Here is a 24,606-nt window from a genome sequence, read left to right as displayed (position 1 = left end):
ATTTGTGCAAAGTCAATATGATTCTTCTTTATTTCTTCATAAAACTTCTACTAGAATTGTTCTTCTTTTGGTCTATGTTGATCATATTATTATAACAGGGACAGATTCGTTATTGATTGCTCAACTTCAACAGTAACTTTGCGATTCATTTCATATGAAGGATCTTGGCCAACTTACATACTTTTTGGGGTTGGAGGTTTACTCTAACTCTTCTGGAATCTTCTTACATCAACATAAATATACTCAGAATTTAATTTCTTTGGCTTGTCTTCAGGATTTTGTGTCTGTTGATACTCCTCTTGAAATGAATGTTAAATACAACACTGACAAGGGAGAGCTACTTTCTTATCCATTTTTGTATTCACAGTTAGTGGGGAGCTTAAACTACTTGACTATTACTAGACCTGAGATCTCCCTTACTGTCCAGCAGGTTTGTCAGTTTCTACATTCTCCACGCCATCTTCACTTAACTGCAGTTCATCGTATTATAAGATATCTTCGGGGTACTCCATGTCATGGTTTATTCTTTCCTGCTGGATCTTCTATGCAACTTACCTCTTTTAGCGATGCGGATTGGGCTGGTTGTCCAAATACACGTTGCTCTATCACAGGTTGGTGTATGTTTCTTAGGGATTCTTTGATATCATGAAAGAGTAAGAAACAATATTGGGTCTCCAAATCTTCCACTAAATCTGAATATTGTGCCATGTCTGTTGTATGCTCTGAGATTACATGGCTTAAGGGTTTGTTGTCTGAACTTGGATTTCCTCAATCTACTCCCACTTCTCTTCATGCAGATAATACAAGTGCTATTCAAATTGCAACTAATCTTGTCTACCATGAGCGTACCAAGCATATTGAAGTAGATTGTCACTATATTCGAAAAGTTGTCCAAAATCGTGTTATTTCTCTTCCACATGTTTCCACAGTTATGCAGATTGCTGATGTATTTACAAAGTCACTTACTCGACAGCGTCATCAATTTCTTTTTGGAAAATTAATGCTTCTTGATCGACCAACATCAATTTGAGGGGGGATATTGCCATAGATAGCAAGCATTTACTTTGTACAGTATATATATATTTTACATTCATATTATCCTTCCATAATTAGTTTGTGCAGCTGTAAATAGAGAGAGATATCAGCCTTAGATCATTGTAAATCACATAAATTTAGCCATTGAATATTGCATGTTCATCATCTATTTATTCAATGAAATGAGAGTAGAAAATCATTGAGCCATTCAATCAAAAGTCTTTCAAATCAAAGTTATTATAACTATATTTATTGTTTCTCCTTCTAGTACTAGCTTTAATAGTATAATTCTATCTCCTACTCTTTTCATAACTATTACGACATTTTTTAATGTCCTGTCTATGATTATGCCCACTCCATTCTTATTCCTCTCCTTTCTGGTAAACCACAATTTGTATCATGAATTACCCACTTCCTTACTTTTCTCTCCTACCCATTTAATCTCCTGAATGCAAGCAATATTCACCCTTCTCCTTTCTAAGGTATCCACAAGCTCCATTAATTTTCCTGTAAGTGATTCAACATTCCAAATACCAACCCTGATTCTTCTCCTATTATGTTCCTTCCTAATTGATCTCCTTCTATGATATCTTCTATTGTTCCACTATCTAATCTACTATCTATCCTATGGATTAACTTCTTTACATCCATCCATGATGTGAGAACTCTTGCTCATTTAACACCACATCGGGGCGCCGGTACGACGCGTTGCTTTCGGTGAACGCCCCTACATCCCTTACATATTTCTCACTACAACCGGTCTCTAATGTAATGCGTCGTAAGTAAAAGACACCAAAACGTTTATATCATAAAAATCCATATCACGAGGTATGACGAAATTTTTACGCTGATTGTCACCTACCGCAACCCTCCTCTTTTATCCGGGTTGGGATCGGCTAAGTATAAACTACTTAGATGGAGTTTCAAAATTGAATGAAATATTATTAAAAAATATATAAACAATTTAGGTATATAAATAGTAAATAAATAATGCGAATTGAGAGTATTTTGAACAATAAGAGAATAATTAAGGTAAGAATATGAAAGAATTGAATTATATATTTGAAATGGTTGGAAAATGGAATTATTAATGTTTATAAGTAATTTTGAATTTTTTATTTTTTTTCAATCATTTAGGGTCTGTTTATATTGCTGTTGGAATTGATGTTGAAAAAAATTACTTTTTTAAGATATACTAAATAGAGAGTTAAAAATAATTTAAAATTAAATTTGATAAATTTTATTTATAAAAATACTAAAAAAATAAAATAATTTTTTTTCAAATTATTTTTTAACGGCTTCTAAAATAATATTTTTATTTAGAAAAATAGTTTCGGCCCTCCAAACATAATGCAAAACAGATACTTAAAAAAAAGTTAAAAATAGATTAATAAAAAAATAGTAAACAATTGAAAAAAAAAAAAACAATTTCGAGAGCAACTCAATTGCATAGAAATGGTAATGAGGCAGGGATGTCCATTCTTGCTCCAAAGAAAATTGCATTCGGGATGGAAACTTTCTATTAAGAGTGAACAGATAAATTTCTCGTGTGAATTTTTCTTTTGACTCTTTTATTTTTATTTATTATTATATAATATAAATTTATCTATTAAAAATAAATTATAGATTAAGAATATAAATTTAAAACATAATTTTTATAATAATATATTAAAATTATAATATTTAAATATATAAATACATGAAAATAATTTTTTTTCATAAAAAATAAGTCATCGAGATAAATTATGAGAATCTAAACAATGAGACCTTTTCTCATTCCTGCCTCATATAAATATCAGATCAGGGTAGGGCTAAAAATATGAAAGCTGCTGTAAAGAGCTCGATATTATAAGAATAAATTTATTAATTATTAAATTAAATTTTTATATATAAATTTTAATTAATTTTATATATATTTTAATATATATATTTAATTTAATAATTATTTTACCTTATATGAATTTAAATTTTTATTAGATGCACACTAAAAAAATTGATTAAGTTAGAGTTGGATAAATGGGTTTACGAACAATCAACTTGTGCTTGCGCCTCCTCTTTCTCTCAGAGCCACGTGGGTAGTCAAATCGAATCAGACCATCAATTTTAGTTTGGCGGAATCAAGATTTAGGAATGAGAGACCGAATTGTTCCATCCTAGTTAGGCTTCTGAATTGGTCATGTATTCATATGATTTAAAATATAAATAATTAAATAAATAATAGAAAAGTTTGGATTGGTTAGACCGTCCGGTTTAGCGGTCGGAGCAAACTGGTGGAATAAATGCTACTATGGTCTACGGCTTCTGTTGTCCTGGTCTTTTGGTTAACTCTTCTTCAGGAAGTTCAAAGAGAAAGCTCCCTGCAAAGAGCTTCGCGGCCCCAAAAAGCCCCTCTCTAGTTCTTTCACCTTCACCTGATTGAAGAACACTTAACACTGGGAGAAAATGCCTTTTATATACCAAATTCAGAGACAATCTGATTACAATCTCTTCTCTTCTGCTATCCCCATCTTCATCGACAATGGCGCCTCCTATTTCCGCATTGGGTAACCCCTAGTTCCAAAATTTAAACCCTAACTCTTAACTCACATGCGTACAGCTTTTTTTCTTTTTCCCCTGAATAATTCATTAAAATTTTTGTGATTAATTGAGCAGATGGGCAGGACAGACTGATCCTCGAGTTATTTTCCGCAACATTGTTCAGCGCCCTCGCCATAACGCCGCCGGTCCCTTCATTTTCTCCTTTCTTTTGTTGTTTCCCCTTAACAGTGTTTACCCGTTTTGTTGTTGGGAAAATAGTGGATAATAGTGTAAATTTGACTTGCTGCCTAGTATTTAAATTGAGGGGGTGTGTTTTTGTTCTTTTGTAGAAGGTTTTAGTTATTAGGGGTTTATTTTGTATCATAAAATGTATGTTTCAATTATTTGCTTTTTGGTGATGTATAGGGGAAACTGTGACTATTGTTGGCGACCATGATACTGCATTGTTTGAAATACTTTGACTGCACTCGCTCGGGGCCTCGTTCTGCATTTGGTAGTAATGTTGTTTATCAATTCGAGATAATGGAATATGTGAGTTTGATATGATTCCAGTAACATTATGCATATAAAAAATTTTGGATTATCTAGTTTAAGTCATCAAATTTAGTGGGTTGTGAAAAATTCTTGATTTCTTTTTCTTTTCTAAACCAATGGCAAGCTTGAGAACCCTATATATATATATATATATATATATATATATATATATATATATATATAAGATCCTCTTTTTGGTAAAATTTAAAACTAAATAAGGTCATAAAGAGAGATGTATTTGATATTTTGATAGCATTAGTAATTTTGTAATTCTTGATACTTTTCTCATCAGTCCAATCATAAGATATTAATATTGTATTTTTGACATTTTTTATTAGTATTTTATAATTTATTTTTATATGTAGACGCCCCAAAAAAAAATTTCTGGATCAGCCATTGAGGACTTGTGTGATGGAGCTGTGTGGTTTGCTGATTTATTGGTTGAGATATGTTGATGATGGTGGTTTTATTGATTGATTCTTTCATTTTGTAGATTCTTGACTTTGGATTTGATCAGCTGGGAGCACATGGATCATAGGTACAATGAAACTTTGTTTAAATCAAGAAATTGGTATGTTAGTTTTCCACTGTGTAAGGGTTATGTTCTGTGCATTGTGCTCAATTTGGCCTTTTGAGTGAAATTCTCTCTGCTGCAGTGGCTGGTGATCTTTTTTAAGTAACCCTAATTCTTATTGCATTATAATATTATTCTAATTTGATCACAGTGAGCTATACTCTGCATTCTACTTCTGTAGCAATTCTTGTAAAGTTGTGGCTTGCATATACAATATGTTGGAAGGGTGATTGGGAGAATTAAACTTCATTTCATATGGGTGGTTTACAGCCAGTTGTCAACTTGTTTTTTTTTAGGTTTTATTCAAACAAATTGGAGTTAATTTATCATCTACAGTAGCTTGTGGGAATTTGAGATCACATGGGAAGGATTTAATGTGAGTTTGGTGTGGGCAGCATCTGAAATGACTTTTCCCTGTGTTATTATTGATGCATGTGATTTGTGGCAGGCAGCATTTGAAATGACTTTTCCAGAATGACAAATGGTGTTAATTAGTGATGCATGCGTGGCATACAATGCTGTATAGTTTTCTATTTGTTATGCTGCACAAACTGTATGGTTTTTCACTTTACATATTAATCTATGTCAGCTTTGAGGTTATAGGTTCACCAAATTGCATCTTGATTTTATTTTTCATTTGAGGGCAGAACAGATCTATCATCCTGTCTTGATCACAGAATGCGTATGCAACCCAGTTCAATCACGCAGTAAAATGGCAGAGCTTCTTTATAAAACTTATGGAGTTCCATCAGTTGGTATAGATTCATGTCAGTTTTGGTCAAATTTCCTCTGGTGAGCAAGTCTTTTGTTTCTTTTTTATATTTATGGCCCTTCTAGTTAACATGTATCTAATACCATCTTTTCAGCATTTGGTGTGGATGCTGCGTTCAGCTATAAGTATAATCAATGACATGGAATTTGTGATAAAGGCGGGCTAGCTATTTGCCCAGGATTCAAAACAACTCACGATATTTCGATTTGTTTTCATAACCTTGGTATCTACTTAGAAAGTGCATTTCCAAAATCAGGTGATCATTATTTGTTCGTGTTTGTGAGTGCATGCAATAGCTTCACAATGGTCAATTGCAAACAAGTTATAAAGTAGTAAATTAACAAATTTGTGCCTGGAATTTTGAAGGTTATGTTTAGCCAGAGAATTTGAAATCCATGGATTCAAATTTAAGTTCTTATCTCAAATTGTATAATAAAAAATTGTACGTGTAAAGTAGGATAAAAAACCTACTTCTACCAGTATTGCAAAGGCAATGTTGGAACTCACCTAAGTGCTTGAAGAAGCCGAGTTGCAGGCAAGGTTACTTCAGCTAGGCAATGCCTATGTGAGCACATGGGCTGAGGCACTATGCGCCTAGGTGCTTGTGGCAATTGCTTCATTCACTTGATGCTATTTGTTTAATTTTCTTTTCTATCATTAATTCACCACTAAATCATGGGTTGATTGGGTAGATGTTCCTGATAATGTAAAAAGCAACATCTCTGTTTGTCTCTCTTACATATTTTGGCTTGCACTGTTTGCAGTATTGCTTTAGCATGTGCTGCACGTATATAGGTTAATGGACATTACATTACTGCAGAATTGACTTGTTACATTTTTTTTTATTACTAATTATTTTATTACTATAAACAGCATTATTTGTTGAGATGTTTGCTTAAACATATTTTTGTTTATTTGTATAATGCCACTTGAATTCCAAATCTATTTGATTTTCAGGTTCCATGCTCAAACAAATCTATTTGTTTCTATTGCTGATTAGAAACTATGAATAGGATAAGTGTAGCCAAGATTACCATTCCTCGTTATTTTGGGTTGCTTGCCTGTGCTTCAATCCCAGTTTATTGATGGAGAACCTGTCTATAAAGGATGCTGCCGAACAAATATTGGTGGATACCGTGTTACTGGTTATCTGAAGCAACTTCTTTCACTTAAATATCCTCATCACACGGAGTATATTTCCAGCTGGGCTGTGCTTCAATCATATAGTTATAGTTTCTAAAACTTTTTGCTTTTGTTTTCATATGTTCAAAACAGGGCTAGATTTACTCGGGAACAGGTTGAAGACATGAAGATGGAATACTGTTATATTGCACCAGGTTATGCTTCAGAAGCTCGATTATTTCAGATGGTTTTATCTGCTTATGCTCCTTTCAGATCTCTAAATTTTAACAGCTGCAATTATGTGGCAGAAAGGGACCAAGGAGGCTGAAGATAAGACTAGGTGTTGGCAGCTCCCATGGGTTTCACCGCCAGTGGAGGAACCTCCATCAGAAGAAGAAATTGCCAGAAAGGCAGCCATAAAGGAGAGACAAGGTCAGTAGCTGCGAGAAATGGCTGAGGCAAAGAGGTCATCTAGGATAAATGAGCTAGAAAATCAGCTGCATGGTATGGAATTTCTTTTGCAGCAGCTCGAGCAAGTGGAAGAAGATGAAATTCCATCTTTCCTGAAAGGTTTGGGCTATGTCTCCAAGCAGGAAATAGCATCCTCACTTGTGAAAGTAACACAGTCCTTACGTAAAGCAAAAGCAGAGCCAAAGGCTGAACAAGCTGAAATTGAAGAGAAAAATGATTCTTCCACGAATGAGAAATATCCACTTGTCAATATTCCTGACAACATGTTGACTATGCCATTTGTACAATTCACTGATCATATGCCTTGCTATTTTGAAGTTTCTTTTCATTTTGTTTGTAGAACTCAGGTGAAAACTTTCATAATATCATTTAAGCAGCATCAATTTTAATGCAGTACTGTTAAACAATTTAAGAATAGCCAGTCATATTCATTTCCTAGTGCAATACCGTAGCTTTTCTCATTACTAATATTCACTTGTGATATTTTTGACAGCTTAAGGAAAAGAGGAGACAGCTGTTCCTCAAAACCACTTCTGATGGCCGACAACGAGCAAAACAGAAACGTCAAGAAGAAGAATTGGAACAGGAAAGAAAAAATCAACTAGATGAAGAAAAACGCTTGTATGGTCATTACTTTCTTTTATTTAGTCCTTTTCTGCTTTTAAGGACAGAGCATTTACTTAAAAGTTTACTCCTAGGCGTATAAACAAGCTGATCTGAGCTGAGTGTTTGGATTAGTACCTTTTGAAACCATGTTCAAACTCGGTTTGGGTTTGACCAAGTTTTTGAGAGCCAAACTCAAACTTACCTTGGCTCTCTCATTTTAGTTTAGCCTTTTGAGATATGTTTGATCTAGGTGGACATAAGACCCCAAGCTGAGCTACATTATATTTTTAACTTATTGTTCATCTAATTCAAGGTATTAATCATTCGATATAGTTTTGTCAGGCCTATATATGCTGAAGGATCTGACATGAAAGACTTGGCCTGAAACATTTAAAATGTGTGGGAAGCTTATCCCGTTTATGGAGGAGGTGGGCAGCCTGCCAATGCCTTGTTTATTTTTTACAAATGACCTTTCATGTTGAAGATCTCACAACCTATTACAATTGAGTAATTTTTGTTTGTTTCAATTATATTGTTTTAAGATGGAATTTTAATAGCCCAAAATTAATTACTCATGGACTTCTAGAAAATATAAATGAGCCATTAACAAGCTAGTTAATGAACATAATCAGGCAAGATCTTTCTATTTTCAATTTTAATTTGTTTAAATAGTTGTTCACACTTGTTCATTAATTTCATCAATGAATATGATGAGTTTTCATTGAGCATATTTACGAGGTGTTCACTAAGTAAACTGATCCAATTATTGCCCTACGATGATGCTTCTTCCCTATTCATGATAATTAATTTGAATTCTTTGAAATGTGTTTTACTATTCAAAGACAGTAGTGAAAACAATGGATTAGCTAAAACAATAAATTAGCCAACTTATCCTCTCTTTTTTTCTTCTTTTCTTCCTGCTTCTAAAGTAGGGAGAACCCAGAACTTTATTTAGAGCAGATGCGTGTTAAATACAAGGATCTTTCTGAGAAAGTTGAGCAGCGAAAACGTCTCAAAACAAATGGGAACCACTCAAATGGAAATAATGTGACTGGTGGTGTTGGTCGTGGTGAGAGATTGAATGCTACCCACAGGAAAGGATGTGACTCTTAACGACAGCAGCCTTTGATCGGGGTAAGGGTGAGGATACTTTTGGTACCAAGGATGAAGATTGGCAACTTTACAAACTCATGAGCAAAGATAATGATGATGATGATGAGGGGCCAGATGAAGATGAAGTAGAGCTTGCCCGTATTTCTTCTAGGCTTCAGGTCATTTTTATTGAGTCCTGTATATCAGTCTTCTGCCCCATTATTTTGATCACTCGTTTCCTTGCACCATGGTTTTTTTACTTTTTTTTTTCAAAAAAAAAAAAAAACTTGGATATGCGTATTGATCTTTTTACTAGTGCAGGAAATAGACCCGACATTTGTTTCCAAGCCAGATGTAGGACCATCTCAACCTGCTCCTGAGATGCCACAGTTTCGTCCACTTGCAAAGGAGGATTTTCAAATTTTGCTTGGGGTTGAAAGGTTCAGATGCCCTGAAATTCTGTTTCATCCCAACCTAGTTGGGATTGATCAGGCAGGTCTAGATGAAATGGCTGGTGTCTAAATAAGGAGATTGCCATCCGTGGACCAAGATTTGGAGGAGAGACTGACCAGTTCAATCCTTATGACTTGGGGGAGCTGCCTTTACCCTGGTATGGCTGAGCGCTTATAGGCTGGAATCCGAATGATTCATCCATGCGGATCACCTATAAAGGTGGTCAGAGCTTTGGATCCAGTTCTTGATGCATGGCGTGGGGCTTCTACTTATATGCTGCTGCATTGCAATTCCCGCAGCAGACGTTTAGGATGGATTATTTTGAGAAGGGTGAAGATTGGCTTCGCAGATACCAATTTTGCTACAATTATCTATAATTGTATTTTCACACTCCATAATTCAGTTCTTTTTTATATGAGATGGCAGTAGACGGATCACAATTTGAACAAATGTTTGGACTTGAGTAGCACGAGTTTAATTTGCTCTATAACTCTTTTTTTGGGATAGGAATGGGGAGTAGTTCTAAGTTTCAATGTAAATATCTACTTACCTTTTGATGCAAATCATCAACTATGGAATGATTGTCCAGCTTGTTTCTTCTCTCTCTGAGCCTTTCAAGGAGTAGCAGCAAGTTTGTTAATGCTTGTTGGTGATTCTGCCCTTTGATCAAACTAATGAAAAACAAAATCAAGTGGCATCTTTAGGAAAAATGGTACTATAAAATCAATGTTATTGTATTCGTTAATTGTGATAGGTCTTACGCGGATTAATTGTTATAATGTTACGCGGATTAATTGTTATAATGAAACTGTGGTTTCTGTATTTATTGATTGTATTCGTTAATTGTAGTGGGTCTAACATGGGTTAACTATTAAATTGTGGTTTCATTGTATTTGTTGTAGGGTAAATTGCACTGACCGTCTCTCTACTTATGTAATTATTTCGTTTCAATCACTCAAATTTTAATTTATTAAAATAAAATTTTTCAACTTTCATTTTGTTTTAGAAAAAGTCCTCGTGATCCACAATAATAAGTTTCCAAGTTAAAAACTATAAAATTACTCTTTGCTCTCTTTTTCTTCTTCTTCCTTTAATCTTAATGATTAAATTAATCAATAATCATTATCAATAAAATTATTTTATTTTAACTAAATTTATTAATTATATATGTTATTAATAAATTTTAAATTTTAAAATAATATTTTATTAATATATAATATTTTATCAATATTTTAATTTTTATAAAAAAAGTAATACACAATAAATAATAATGTATAAATTATTTTGATTAAATATTAAATTAGTATTGATTTAAAAAAAAATATGAAAGCCTACCATTACAAATTAAATAGACTTTTTTTTTAAATAAAATTAAAGTTGAGATATTTTATTTTAATAAATTGAAATTAAACCATTGAAATAAATATCTAACTTAAAAAAAGGATCGATTTAATTTACCCATGTACATCAATTTTTACCAAAAAAAAAAAACCCATTTTTAACCCTTGTGAACAAAATTAATAAGATCCATTTTTATTTCTTGCTTCCCTTTTTACCATCCAAACCAAAAAGATGAATTATCCCTTATTTTATATATAAAATCAAAATTAGCTCATATCAGATTATATTCTTACAACGGCTATATTGGAGTCTAAGACCAAAAATCCAGCTACACAGTAACCTTGCTTCACGTAATATTTGACCGTTAGAATCCTGCCCCAACTACATATCCATATAAAAACAAAGTTCAAAATCTCCAATTCCTTTTCTTTTCCAAAACCAACAATAATATCAACTCCCCGCTCCTCCTCTCACAGCACCCTCCTCTAATTTGACCGTTGCAAATCTTCTTCCACACACAAAAAGAAAGCAGCAAAACCCCACCAAAACCTCCCCATTGAAAAAGCCCTCTCTCTTTGCTTCAGCAGAGAGAGGTCTTTTCCTTTTCAATTTCCCTCTTACCATAAGCAGAGAACCCATTACCATTAATCACATTAGCTCAAAATTATCAGAGAAAATTCCACAAGAAATGGATTCGCCACCAAGAAGAAAGAGTGGCCTCAACCTCCCTTCTGGGATGACCGAAACTTCTCTGCGATTGGATACTTTTCCAGGTTCTTGTCGAGCTGTAACGTGTGTATCGTCACCTCGAGCATTATCAAGCCTGTCATCGCCGTCAAAATCTTCCACTTGTAGTGATAGATTCATACCTTGTAGATCATCTTCGAGGCTCCACACTTTTGGGCTTGTAGAGAAGGGGTCTCCTGTTAAAGAAGGAGGCAATGAGGCCTACTCAAGGTTGTTGAAATCTGAGCTTTTTGGATCTGATTTTTCTTCTTTTTCTTCTCCTGCAGGTGGTCAAGGGGGCTCTGCTTTGAGCAGCCCTAGCAAGAATATGTTGAGGTTTAAGACTGATCACTCGGGTCCTAATTCTCCATTCTCTCCTTCAATCTTGGGGTTTGATAATGGGATCTCTAGTGAGGCTTCTACGCCTCCTAAGCCACCACGAAAAGTCCCCAAGACACCTCATAAGGTAAGAGGACCTCACTCCCTTGGCGTTTCTGTTTTTATTTTGTGTTTGGCCATTTAGCAATGCAAAGGCAAAGCTAGGAAAGAAAAATGTTCCAAGTAATGGACATCAATTGACCAAATTCAAGAAATTGCCAACTTTGAATGTTGAAATTGCTGCAGGTTTTAGATGCCCCATCACTTCAAGATGACTTCTATTTGAATCTTGTGGATTGGTCCTCACAGAATGTACTTGCTGTAGGGTTGGGTACTTGTGTTTATTTGTGGACTGCATCAAATAGCAAAGTAAGTTTGATATTTAATATGTTCTTAGCAAGCAGAACAGTTCCACCATTGCATTTGTCTAAATCTAAAATGGATCTCTCTAAGGTGTTTAATTTAATTCTTCATTTTCTTGTTCTCAGGTGACAAAGTTGTGTGACCTGGGACCTCATGACAGTGTGTGCTCTGTGCAATGGACCCGGGAGGGCTCATACATATCCATTGGCACTTATCTTGGTCAAGTTCAGGTAGCTCTAAAAGTCTAGTTTAGCCAGCTTCACATCTAATTATTTACTGCTTAACAGTTCAATTCACATGCTCTAATGCTTGAGATGTAATAAGGATGTTGATTCTTTTTCAGGTATGGGATGGAACTCAGTGCAAGAAGGTGCGAACCATGGCCGGCCATCAAACGAGAACTGGAGTTTTGGCATGGAATTCTCGTATACTGTCATCAGGAAGCAGAGACCGAAACATACTTCAGCATGATCTTCGTGTTTCAAATGACTTTGTTAGCAAGCTTGTTGGTCATAAATCTGAGGTAAAAGAGGACAATTTCAATGATATTGAACAATTAATCTGTTCAGCAAGCCGTGACTTGCATTCCTAACACTTAATTGACTATGCAACCCCTGTTCTTGGATTACCGTATCTGTCACTCTGTTGTATGTATTGGTGATTTATAGCTTGGGAATTGCTTGAAATGCGAAGGGACTGGCATGTACAATCTCATAAGGACTTGTATTTTGTTGTCAGATGAAAATGAGAAGTAATCCTTTCCTTCTTTTCTTTGTTATAGGTGTGTGGCTTAAAATGGTCTCATGATGACAGAGAACTTGCTTCAGGTGGAAATGATAATCAGGTAACCATTAATTTCAGATTATCAAATATCAATTTCATTGTCCAAGTGTGCCTGACTTGAAAATCAGGTAACCATTCTTCCCCTTTTCTTTTCTAAGCCAAAATAATAATAATAATAATAATAACAATTCAACTCCCTGTTTGATTGATGTTCAGCTCCTGGTATGGAACCAGCATTCTCAGCAGCCAATTTTAAAACTCACTGAGCACACTGCTGCTGTCAAGGCCATTGCCTGGTCACCCCATCAGACCGGTCTTCTTGCATCTGGAGGTGGAACTGCTGATCGATGTATTCGTTTTTGGAACACAACCAATGGTCATCAATTAAACCATGTTGACACTGGGAGTCAGGTTTCTGCTTCTCTACCTACTACTATCTTCTTTGCTTTTAACTTTTGCGTCATGCTCTTGAACATGTTATCGTTTTTTTGCTTACCAAAATTTCAAACTTTTTTTAACTTCAGGTGTGCAATCTAGCATGGAGTAAGAATGTGAATGAGGTGGTTAGCACTCATGGCTACTCCCAGAATCAAATTATGGTGTGGAAATATCCATCAATGACAAAGGTATTATTAACCCAAGTTGAAGATAAATCCTTGTATACACAATCCTTCAAGTTTTGTGAGAATGTCCATGCTCAGCAGATTACCAATCTGTGTTTTCTTGGCTTGTGACAGGTTGCAACTCTAACTGGCCATAGCCTGCGAGTACTCTACCTTGCCATGTCACCCGATGGTCAGGTAGATTGTTGTGAATTTCTATGTTCATGTGCATACCAGAATATATATCCGTGCATAGAAAAACTTCTCAAGTCTTGATTGTTATGCAGACAATAGTTACTGGAGCAGGGGATGAGACCCTACGGTTTTGGAATATCTTCCCATCCGTTAAAACGCCGGTAAGCATAGCATGATAGCCTTTTTCTTACTGGTTACAATATCCCCAGCTGCTTCCATTGAAACTGTGTTCCTTGTTTGTGTCTTCAGGCACCAGTCAAAGATACAGGTCTTTGGTCATTAGGACGAACTCACATTCGGTGACAAACCCTAGGCTAACTAACATCAAGTTAAATACTGTAAATGGTGATACTAAATAGGGCCAATGCCACTATATAATGTCATTTTTTTTTTGTCTCCTGTGTGCCAAATCATGTGAGTGGAGAGAGTTGATTGATGGCTTCTAATTTTTCTTTTTTTTTTTTTTTTTTGTAAATTGTTTTTCTTCACCCTTACATAACTTGTGATGTAACTGAAAGCTTAAAAGGAAAAGAAAAAAAAAAGAATCTTTTGAATCTAAAATAAATATTTCATTTCGAAGACCATTATACCCCAGAGACTCTGTCATTCATTCAAAATTTGCAATCTCAATAAGTTTGTTGTCAACAATCACCTCAACAAAATCTATGTTACTACAATTTAAGACCTTGGCAAATTAAATAAATCTCTCGTGATGAGGATCTTGTAGCCTTTGGCCTCAACCATGATGCCTTTCTGAAGAGTGGTTTGCAAATCCGGCTAAATTCTACAAAACAAGAAGCAAAATGGCAGTAAGAAAATGCATTTATGGCACCAGCAATTGTTATCAACATAAAAAGTTATTCCCCACCTTGGATATCCTCACTCTCTAGAAGCTTAATTACTAGGTGGCCACCTGCTTGTAATAAACCATTATCATCTGCACCACAAGCAGAATCTGACTGCCCATCCCTTTTAGTATCACCATCAGAATGAGCTAAGGCTGCCCCACCAATAGCCAGATCAACTGCTTGCATCCCTAACTCGGCAGATAAAGCTGCATCTTTAGTTGTGATTCCAGAAACCGGCGGACACATATCTGAGAGTATCACAGAAAACCCTTTCTGCTGCAGAATACGCACAAAAACCAAACATATGAGAACCCCCTAAATTTTTTTCCTATGGCTGCAGTTCCAAGTTGGATATTGGAGTAACAGTAAAGAAAAAAAATAGCATGCTTTTCTGTAAGAGGGAGCTGATCACTTTATAGGTTGAATAAGCTAAGGCACGGACATTAGAAAGCAAGTCAATCCCAATTTTTCTTAACATTTTCAATGAAATATGTATTCTTGCTTTATGAGAGGCATTCATTATTTCATTTAAATATCTTACATACAGTTCCATAACGATGCATAGGACACAAGTTCTGCATAAACTACCAAATTATCAAATCTTAACCTTGTAAAAGCTCAGGACCTTAAAAATCAAATGTAAAGCATGTCATTTAATAAGTTCCCATTTACATAGATTACAAATAGTTCAGATTAAACTGATCTGATTAAATAATTGCAAAAACTTCAATCTGGGACCTTGTGGAATATGGATCCATTAAATAGCAATAGAGTTATCAGGTTCACTGCAATCCCACGACGATAATATGTAAAACCTAAATAGAAAAACTCATAGCATTCATCATCTCAAAAAATGATTCCTGACAATAAAACAAATAAATAATTGGAATGATACCTGAGGAGAAAGCGCTCTAACTTGATGTTTGGGGAGGTTCATTACATCAGCACAAACAGTTTTAACCCTGGCATCACAATGAAGCGGAGGAACCTTCACCTTCTGCTCTGCATAACCACAATTTTATACAATCAATCAACCAAGATATAATATTATTCACAGCCTCAAAACGAAGTCCTTAACATGCCAGTACAAATATCTATTGTAAAAATTGAACAAGGATCAAGAATCACCGAGCGACAAACACACCTTGACATCAATACCTACTACAGACCCACCATTCTTTAACGGTCCCAAGCTCTGACAAGAAACCTGAAATGTGACTATGTCAAAGAAACATCTAAAAATTAACAAGAACCAAAGATATTATTGAAAACCAAAAAGGAAAGAGCAAAAACAAAATAAAAAGAGGAGCTTTATGAGAACAGAAAGAAAGTACAATACCTGAAGCCAAGCACCAGGAGCACAACCAAGGTCAAGAACAGAGGAACCAAGGGTTATGAGCTTGTATTGCTTTTGTATCTGAAGAAGCTGTTCTTGGCAACAAGATGAATTATTAAGTAGAAGAAAACAAAGTGTATAAGAAACTGAATAGAAACGGTAGAATTTTACCTTGAAAGCAGAACGAGCTAAATAACCAAGGCGTTGAGCTTCTCTGTAGAAGAAGTCTGGTGCTCCTGCTCCCCTCATCTTTCTCTAAAACCCTAAACAGGGTTTGTGTGGAGGCAGAGAAGGGTTTCACTTGCAGTATAATGAACAAAATAATAATAACAAACATAAAAATTTAAAAAAAAAAAAAAAAAAAAAAGCAAAAGCTTCCATTGCCGGGATTTGAACCCGGGTCGCCTGGGTGAAAGCCAGGTATCCTAAACCGGACTAGACGACAATGGATTTGTTGCTATAAGTTTCCCACATTTCTTTCTTTTAATAAATTTTATTATTTTAATATTTCAATAATTAAAATTTATTAAATTTATTTTTAAATATTTTTTAGTATTTAAAAATATTTTTTTAATAACAATTTTAACAATAATATTAAAAAGACTTTAAATATATATATTTGTCTTAATTTATAAAATTAATTCATAAATATTTAAAATTTTAAAAAGAATTTATAAACAATTAATAACTAGCTGATAAATTTAATAAAAATTACTCTCTCCATCCCATTTTAATAACTTTTTAAGAATTTTACATGATAATTATAAAAACAATTAAATAATATTATTTTAATAAAAAAATAAATAATTAACTAAAACACTATTATAGTATCACTGAAATGTAAAAGGTTATTAAAAATAACAATAGATGAGGATAAGGTTAAAAAAATAATTAATATTTTCTTATTTTTTAAAATAATAAATAAAATAAGATAAAAGAAAAATTAAATCATCCATTATAATAAGACAGAGGAATAGCCTATTAGTTATTAACATATTTATTATTAAAATTAATAAAATTGATATTAAATAAAGTATGTAATGAAATTTTAAAATTAAATGAATGTAAGTTAGGGTTTTATTTTTTTTCTGTCTATTGTGCTGCCATCTTTTTCTTTTATTTCTTGTGTTGCTACTCCTCTTACTCTCACTCTCTAATTATTAAATTTTTTTATAAAATAAAAATAATAAAAATATAATAAAGATATATATATTTTATAGCCTTAATAATATTATAATTTTCTGCTCTTTTATCATGAATTCAATTAAAACTTCATGTCAAAGTTAATATATAATTATTTTATTATAATTTTTTAAAATTTTAATTAAAAAAATTGAGCAAATTATGGATATTCTAAGTAGAAATTGAATATTCTAATGGTTAATGGGGTAATTGTGTCAAAAGTGGAAGTCAAAAGTCCCCAAAAGTAAGCACTTTTGTCAATTTGGAAATCATAATTCACAAGTTTCAAACACATGTTGACACAATCACTCTTTAAAAGCAGCCATGAAAGTGAGGATTTTTTTTATTTTTTATTATTTTTATTAAAAAAGACACAAACAGTTAAAATCCTCTCAAGATTATGAGAGTTGAATAACAGAATTTGAAGAGTTGATTTTCACCCAGAGCATGCAGGTGCAAGGTAAAATTCACTTAAGAAATAGTATCAATAATACTTCTTAATTTTGGTTTGTATAATAAAAATTTTTAAATTTTAATTTAATTAAATCATTAAAATTTTTGTTATTCATTATCAAATTTATTATTAAATTTCATCTATTGTCCCCTCAATTCAAATAGATTAATATCATATTGATTATTGAGGATATGTAAGTGTTGGGGATATCATGAATATTAAGTGAGATGAGTAAGAGACATATAAGTAAGAATAACTCATAAACCTATTACTTAAGTTACGTTTGGTACAACATAATATAATACACTTTAATCAATTATCTAATGCAATTAAAATTATGATGTAATGTAATATAATATAATTATCATTACATTCATCTATTTGGTTGTAAAATAAAAAAAAATAGTGTAGTATGATAATTTTTATTCTAATATATAATATATTTATAATGTTAATAATAAGTGGTAATAATTGCAGTGATTGGTAATTAAGTGGAAGTGATAGCTAAGTAATGACAGTGGTAATTAGATAGTGGTAGTGGTGGTGCCAAGATGAGTTAGTGGTGCTGGTAGTGATCGGGTGGTGGCAGAGGTAACATTAACTAAGTAGTGATAACAGTGATCTAAGTGATAGTGATAGCAATATTGATAACAGGATAGTAATGATGGTAGAGTAGGAATAATGGTGGTAGTAACAATGGTAGCCGAGTAGTAGTGGTGGTGATAATATTAATAATAAATAAATAAAAATTAAACTAAATAATCATGATTATATATTTTTATATATAATAATTATTACGTTACTTTAAGTATAATTAATTATGTAATTATCATTTCATTTTGTCAATTTTTTTTATTATTATTAAACAACGCAATTAAATATACAATGTAATCATAACTACATTATAACTTTAATTATGTCATACTAAATATTAAAATTATAGATTTAAATATAGTGTCAAGCTCATAAGCACTTTCTTTTATAAGGCCATCAAGAAGAATTCTCCCAATTATTTTAGACTCTCCGGATCTCTAACATATCACAATCATCCGTTAACTTCAATTTATCTCACAAAAATCACTAAACTTTAGTATATATAATTTTAGCACAAAATATGGTTAATAATGATAATATAAAATTGAAAATATATTATTTTGTCAATATTATTAATATAAAATAATATTGTTTTTTAAGAAAATATTAATAATTACAATTACTTTTCAAGCAAACAATAATAATTACATAATTTTAATAAAATTAATTAATTATAAAAATTTATAAAAATATTAGACTGTTTTTAAAAGTATGATGTTATTTAAAGAAATAAAAATTTTAAATTTCAAACTAACTAAAAAAAGTTTGAAAGAGAATTTATATATCATAATTTATAATTTACTATGAATATTTTTTTATAAATATTTCAAAGAAAAAATGTATTAAATTAAAATTTAAAAATTTTTATAATACAAGTTGAAGTTGAGAGACGACTATGATATACCCATTAAAAGAATGGTGAATGAAATTTAGATACGTTAATTAGCAAATCACTGATCATAAACGACATAAATTTTAATAATACTAAAATTAAACTTAAAAAATTTTATTATACAAATTACGGTTGAAGGATAATACTAATACAATCACCTAAGTTGAAAGATTATTAGTAAAACAGGAAAAACCATACAAGGACTGCTTAAATTAAATCACATAGTCAAGATGGCCCCTTGCAACAAAATTTTCAAGTACAAGAACAGCCAGGGCAATACTGCATTTACATTATCTTTTTCTATGCAAAGAGTCCTCAAAATCAATTATCAAATCCTAAAAATTACTATGAATACCCTAAATATAATCATTATTTAGATTTATCTTTGATGAAACATTGAGATAGTGTTCAGGCACCATTTTTTTCTTCCCTTTCTCTTCCTTTTTTTTCCTGCATTCATATGTTTACCATGGTATAAGCCATTCCCACCAGAGATATAAGACGAATCAGGTTTCCTGTACACCAGATGAATCTTTCTCCTTGTCAAATTGATAATTGCTGCTGCTACATGCAACTACAGGATTGCCGTGTAACAGCATCATAATCAGCAACAGCAAAAGCTCCACTCCCAGTTTCCTGCTCGGCAAATATGTAAAATAGTTATCAGTCTCAAGTTCATGTGCCCATTACATGGAATACTAATGGTACTGTGAGGAAGAGAGAGAGAGAGAGAGAGAGAGAGTAAGAGAGAGGAATTTTGGTTTTTTACCAGGTAAGTGCCTTGACCTTAAGTTCATTGATCAGAAATTCATGATAGAAACCATCATTACACATAAGCAGGACATTGACCACAAGTAGAAACTTGTGATCCTCTGCCTACCAATATGGAATGGAGCACATTAAGAATCAGGCTTCCATGAAGAGAGTGCATAAACAATCCGACCCTTCCATCCTTGGAGCAACCACTGGCTATTTTCATCAATCACAAAATCCTTATGGTATAGTGCATTTACCTTCTCCTTCGCTACCGCAAAGATCTCCTGGCTCAAAGGAAGCTGCTTAAACCCAGCCCTTAAAGCACGAACCTGGTACTGCTTGTATGTCTCTGGCCTCTCAATTCTCTCAGCACCTTCACATGCAATGACATTCATTGCTTCCCATCCAAAAATATCTCTCTCAATCAGCATCCTCTCTGGGATTTCCCGAGGCACATTAGTCTCCAGCATATCAAACAGGGTTGTGTAGTGGAAGAGAGCCTCTCGGAATCGTGTGATAAAAAATGGAGCGCTGTACGCTCCATTCACTATCCCAGTTATAAAAACATCTGGGTTCATCTTCCTGATCAGATTGAGAACAATATTTCGTGGACTCTCCACAACCACAGACTCGTCAAGTAAGTTTCTTAATCGATACAGACAGTTCACGACAAGGACCTCATCTCTATCAATCTTTAGATCCTCAATTTTGATTGTATCCCACTTCTGTGCTATCGCGTGAAACTCAAATGGAACATTGAAAGTTTTTGCATAGTTTGACAAGCGGTGTCCTGTCTCCTCAACCCTTACCGCTGGTCGGAAACCCGGATGTGGAAAATCAATCCCAGTAATTCGAAGCTTGGGAGGTCCACCAGGCCTAGACGAGAGACGCTGAATAAGGCAAGGCCATTGGAAACCATAAAGAATACCAAAATCAACAATATGCAGTTTTGTTGCATTTTGAGCTAAATTCATAATTGTTTTATTTGAGAAGAAATTGGACAGTTTCCTAAAAGGACATGCTGCAAGAAACAGATGGTAGGCTTTCAAGACATCAGCAGCTGACGTATGCTTTCTCATAAATGCCTTGTAAATCTGGGTTCCTGAACCAGCCATGCGAGCCTCAAGGCCATCAGCAAAAATGTGCGCCACTCTCTGCATCCCGTCACCTGTAGGAGAAGCATTCTGTCTGATTTGCTTCAGTAGATCATTTGCATTTCTACGATCATCAGCTGCAACAGCTTGTGCACAAAGGGTCAAAAGTGTTCTCAAATCCACCACATTCCTCCTACCTCCCTGTTTCTTACCTCGACCTTTTCCACCACTAGATCCTTTTATTTGTCCATTCTGCTGCACATTCTTGCTTTTTCCATTCTGCAAAGCTTCCCGAAGTGCAGATTCACTTTGTCCACAGTTCAGCAATATGGTGTCAAAATCTGCTGAACTTACGGTTGATTCCGTTGAAACTGCAGACTGCTTGTTACTCCTTCCTCCCTCTATATTCAAATCCTCTGAATAAGGATTCTTCTTTTTCCTTGAATCATCTGGAAAGTACCCAATCTCCTGCTTCTCCTCAACCTTGACTGCCACATCCTTAGACTCTTCATTCAGGTCTTTAAGAAACAGCCCATTACTCTCCAAATCAATAAACAGACTACCATTTGGAATGAACTTACTTGCTTCTTCGAATCCTTTCTTAAACTGCATAATAGACTCACTGTCACTAAATATCTCAGAAATTGTACTCACTGGAGAATCCACAAGCCAATCAACAACAGCACCTGTGCTGTTCCCAGAGTTATGAGATGACTGGGAAGGTGATTGAGAAGCATATCTCAAGGACTTGTATTCGCTCAGATCATAGTTCAAGTTCAAACCAGGATCTATTAAGTTACTACCACTAGTGCTGCTTGAACTGATTGTACAATTAACGTAATTCAAGTCAGGATTTTGATCTGAACTTCTGTGGTTTTGATCTAAATGAGGTAGTACTGAGTCACAATTGGGTGAAGGAGGATACTTCTCCCCAATAAGCTCATACAATGATTTCTCAGCAGCTTGAAGTGCTGTTGAAGATTCTTGAAACATACATGTTTTCTCTTCTATATCTTCTTCCATAAGCATCTGACTAATGTACCTCAGAACCACATCACTGAAATCAAAATCCTCATGGGAATGCCCAACTTGGCTCTTACTCAAAGACAAGACTGAATTATTAGGGGTTAGAGTTACATCATATGGCAAAGGAGGAATATTGGCATAGTTTTGGCTAACAAAAGAATTATCCAACTTTAATCCACTAACGAGATTCTGACCTGATAAAACAGAAAGGCTCTCATCGTTGAGTTTTAAGCCACTGACAGAACCATATAATCCTTTTAAACGTGGATCCATGATCATCTATGTTACAAAAAGCTATCCACAATAGAACATACCCAGAACAAAAATTAAAAAGTAATCCAACTCTTAGTAACAAAACCCAGTACTACTCAACACCTCCCAAACACTTCAAATTTTCCAATAACAATACCAAACACCCACAAAGCCAAAAGGTACCAACTTCAAAATATGCTATGACTTTTCACCATTTCAGAGTTTCATTCCAGAGAAACAGCTTCTCAACAAGTATCAGCTGTTACTATATATCAAAGACTCAAAGTCCAGAATTTCAAACCTAAAAAGTAGCAAAAGTACACACAAAAAAGGAAAAAAAAATGAGATCTTTGAGGAATGAATATGCATATATTATATATAAGAGACAAATGTTAAGAATGGTTTAATTAAACGTAAACACAAAGAAAAGTTGAACATCAATTCACAGATATTGATCAAAGCAACGACTTAGAACTGCACTGCACAGGAAAAAAAGTGGCACAAAAAGAATTTTCCTTCTTAGAATAAAAAATAAAACACCCTTGAAATCAATCAACATAGGTTCTTGTGTGAGGAAAACGAATAAATAGCATATAGAAGGAGAAGATATTAGATAAGTACCTCAACTAAGCCGCCAAAGACAGAGAGTAACAAACGTGAGGTGAAGATGAGAGAGATAAAAAGCTTCTCCAGTCCCGCAGGGCGCAGCAAGTAAAAGGAGCATCTTTTTGAGCATTAAAAGGAAAGGAAGACAAAAAGAAAGGGTGATGATGAGTCCAGTTGCCTGTAGCTGGAAAATCTAAGCGGTCCGCTCTATTCATTATCTTGTCTACCATATATTAAAAATTAGAATAAAGTTAAATTTGCCCCTTTATATATTGAAAGGTGTAATTTAATCTATTTTTATTTAATTTAATCAGGAAGTTTTGATTTGTAAACAATATAGTCTAGCCTCTCTAATTGTGTTACATATGCCATTTATTAAATATTTAATTATTTTTTATTTTTTAAAATTAAAAAAAATTGCACGAAATTACACTTTTTTAATTTTGAGTTAAATTAAATATAAATATAAATTTTTTAATTAAATTAAATAAAAATAACTAAATTAGATCTTCCCTATAAATACGAAAATAAATTGAGTTTTATTTTATTAAAAATTGTAATAGTATAAATTGAAGGTGGGCTTTTTTATTCTTTTAAATGAAAAAATGAGGGTTCTGCGTTAATGACGACCATAACTCCCTTAGACTCGAGGTTAGGGATTACTAATTAATGTTCTAGATTTAATTCAACCCCAAAAGAAGGGACCTACTACAAATCCAAGATGGACTCCGTTAGATGAATTACTTACTAATTCACTATCGACTCTTACTTATACTCCTAAGTAGAGATAATATTTAGTAATCGTGCTCAATGTTAATGCGGGGATTCAAAATTAAGGTGAGACAAGACTATTTTACCCAATTAACCATCAGGCTACCACGTCGGTGGGAATCGAATGTGGGATTACTCTCCTAATCCACCTCATAAAGAATGAGAATTGGGCTGAAATTTTTTTAATGAGAATAGTGCAGAGTGAATTTTTTCCCCAAGATTATTATTATTTTAATTATTTATTTTAAAAAATAAATTATATATTAAAATATATATTTATATATTAAAATATATATTTATATATTAAAATATATATTTAAAATATAATTTTAATATATATATATATATTAAAATTATAATATTTAAATATATAAAAATAATTTTTTTTTAATAAAAACTAATAACATATTATCGAGACTAAAAGAGATAAAACAAAATTGAAGAAAATTGATTGAATGTAGAGCTAATTGAGTCAAGGTTAGAATATATGATTCAAAGCCGATATATCATAATGATCTTTGAGATTACTGTAACACCATTAAGTTATAATTTATTGATTATATAATTTTTTTTTAATTTAAATAATTTATTAATTAAATAAATGGCAATAATACAATTTAATTATTAAAATGAACGTTTTGCATGTGAATTAAGACTTATTTTCAACCATTAAATAGAAATGCATAAATACAATCAAGTATGCTTTTGAAATTGTCATATCATTGTTTATATTATGCTTTAATAAATTATAAAATGTTGATTATATTTAAATAATTTTTTTTTTTTTAAGATGGTTTCAATTTTTTTGGGTAGATGTTAAAATTTATAATTTCTGAAATTTTAACTACATAAATGTAAATTAAGATTTTTCAAGAGAAATATTGGTTATTACATTTTTAATTAAGTAAAATATAAATTTAACATATTATAGAGAAACAAATAATAATAATAATAATAATAATAATAATAATAATAATAATAATAATTTGGTATTAAATCTTAGTCTTCTCTTCCATCCACATCAAAGCCCAATGTATGTTTCTGTCCATACATACAGAATTTTCAATTGTCCCTCTCTAATTAATGGTTGCCAGTTTACAGAAGACATGGATATGACCTTCATTTAAAAATCTTACTACTGCATTTAATAATTATTAATTATATATATTTTAATTAATTTTATATAAATTTAAATATAAATATTTAATTT

At 32.9% G+C, this 24,606-nt stretch overlaps 3 protein-coding genes, 1 non-coding gene and 1 pseudogene across 6 annotated transcripts; 2 read left to right on the top strand and 3 right to left on the bottom strand.

Annotated features, from left to right (window-relative positions):
* The first annotated feature begins 3,320 nt into the window (after positions 1–3,320).
* On the top strand, positions 3,321–9,837 carry LOC110645049 (actin-related protein 5-like; annotated as a pseudogene).
* Positions 9,838–10,964: 1,127 nt separating this feature from the next.
* On the top strand, positions 10,965–14,027 carry LOC110645050 (protein FIZZY-RELATED 3). The gene is made up of 10 exons (XM_058151764.1): positions 10,965–11,730; positions 11,889–12,011; positions 12,131–12,235; positions 12,349–12,528; positions 12,787–12,849; positions 13,005–13,199; positions 13,313–13,414; positions 13,526–13,588; positions 13,678–13,746; positions 13,835–14,027. The coding sequence occupies exons 1-10, from the start codon at positions 11,227–11,229 to the stop codon at positions 13,886–13,888; spliced, it is 1,458 nt and encodes a 485-aa protein (XP_058007747.1). The 5' UTR covers positions 10,965–11,226; the 3' UTR covers positions 13,889–14,027.
* A 168-nt stretch (positions 14,028–14,195) lies between these two features.
* LOC110645052 (uncharacterized) lies at positions 14,196–16,085 on the bottom strand. 2 transcript variants are annotated; one of them, XM_021798048.2, is made up of 6 exons: positions 15,941–16,085; positions 15,773–15,859; positions 15,578–15,640; positions 15,329–15,430; positions 14,454–14,709; positions 14,196–14,369 (listed from the first exon to the last, which is right to left on the bottom strand). In XM_021798048.2, exons 1-6 carry the CDS (start codon positions 16,016–16,018, stop codon positions 14,257–14,259), a joined length of 699 nt encoding a protein of 232 aa, XP_021653740.2. In that variant the 5' UTR covers positions 16,019–16,085; the 3' UTR covers positions 14,196–14,256. The 2 variants fall into 2 exon arrangements, with proteins under 2 accessions (XP_021653740.2, XP_021653741.2); XM_021798049.2 differs by having other exon boundaries at positions 14,454–14,706.
* A 59-nt stretch (positions 16,086–16,144) lies between these two features.
* Positions 16,145–16,219, bottom strand: TRNAE-UUC (transfer RNA glutamic acid (anticodon UUC)). Its single transcript has one exon. It is a non-coding gene; the product is annotated as a tRNA-Glu (tRNA).
* Positions 16,220–19,052: 2,833 nt separating this feature from the next.
* On the bottom strand, positions 19,053–22,826 carry LOC110645047 (scarecrow-like protein 9). 2 transcript variants are annotated; one of them, XR_009150713.1, is made up of 3 exons: positions 22,641–22,826; positions 19,661–22,320; positions 19,053–19,527 (listed from the first exon to the last, which is right to left on the bottom strand). XR_009150713.1 is itself a non-coding variant. In XM_058151763.1 (2 exons), exon 2 carries the CDS (start codon positions 22,044–22,046, stop codon positions 19,791–19,793), a length of 2,256 nt encoding a protein of 751 aa, XP_058007746.1. In that variant the 5' UTR covers positions 22,047–22,320; positions 22,641–22,814; the 3' UTR covers positions 19,053–19,790. The 2 variants fall into 2 exon arrangements, 1 of the variants encoding a protein (XP_058007746.1); XM_058151763.1 differs by having other exon boundaries at positions 19,053–22,320; positions 22,641–22,814.
* Between the last annotated feature and the right edge of the window lie 1,780 nt (positions 22,827–24,606).

This window comes from Hevea brasiliensis, chromosome 8, assembly GCF_030052815.1.
Source record: "Hevea brasiliensis isolate MT/VB/25A 57/8 chromosome 8, ASM3005281v1, whole genome shotgun sequence".
Lineage (NCBI taxonomy): Eukaryota > Viridiplantae > Streptophyta > Magnoliopsida > Malpighiales > Euphorbiaceae > Hevea > Hevea brasiliensis.
The sequence above is the reverse complement of the archived record's forward strand: the minus strand, read 5'-3'. Positions and strand labels throughout refer to the sequence as shown.

What these genes read in the sequence shown, in the direction of transcription:
- LOC110645052 (XM_021798048.2), bottom strand. Translation starts at nt 16,018, where the DNA reads ATGAGGGGAGCAGGAGCACCAGACTTCTTCTACAGAGAAGCTCAACGC. An exon ending in TAGCTCGTTCTGCTTTCAAG is followed by an intron (nt 15,860 to 15,940) that starts GTAAAATTCTAC and finishes TGCCAAGAACAG; the next exon opens with CTTCTTCAGATACAAAAGCA. An exon ending in CTCCTGGTGCTTGGCTTCAG is followed by an intron (nt 15,641 to 15,772) that starts GTATTGTACTTT and finishes GTCACATTTCAG; the next exon opens with GTTTCTTGTCAGAGCTTGGG.
- LOC110645050 (XM_058151764.1), top strand. Translation starts at nt 11,227, where the DNA reads ATGGATTCGCCACCAAGAAGAAAGAGTGGCCTCAACCTCCCTTCTGGG. An exon ending in CAGGTGGAAATGATAATCAG is followed by an intron (nt 12,850 to 13,004) that starts GTAACCATTAAT and finishes ATTGATGTTCAG; the next exon opens with CTCCTGGTATGGAACCAGCA. An exon ending in CCATGTCACCCGATGGTCAG is followed by an intron (nt 13,589 to 13,677) that starts GTAGATTGTTGT and finishes ATTGTTATGCAG; the next exon opens with ACAATAGTTACTGGAGCAGG.
- LOC110645047 (XM_058151763.1), bottom strand. Translation starts at nt 22,046, where the DNA reads ATGATCATGGATCCACGTTTAAAAGGATTATATGGTTCTGTCAGTGGC.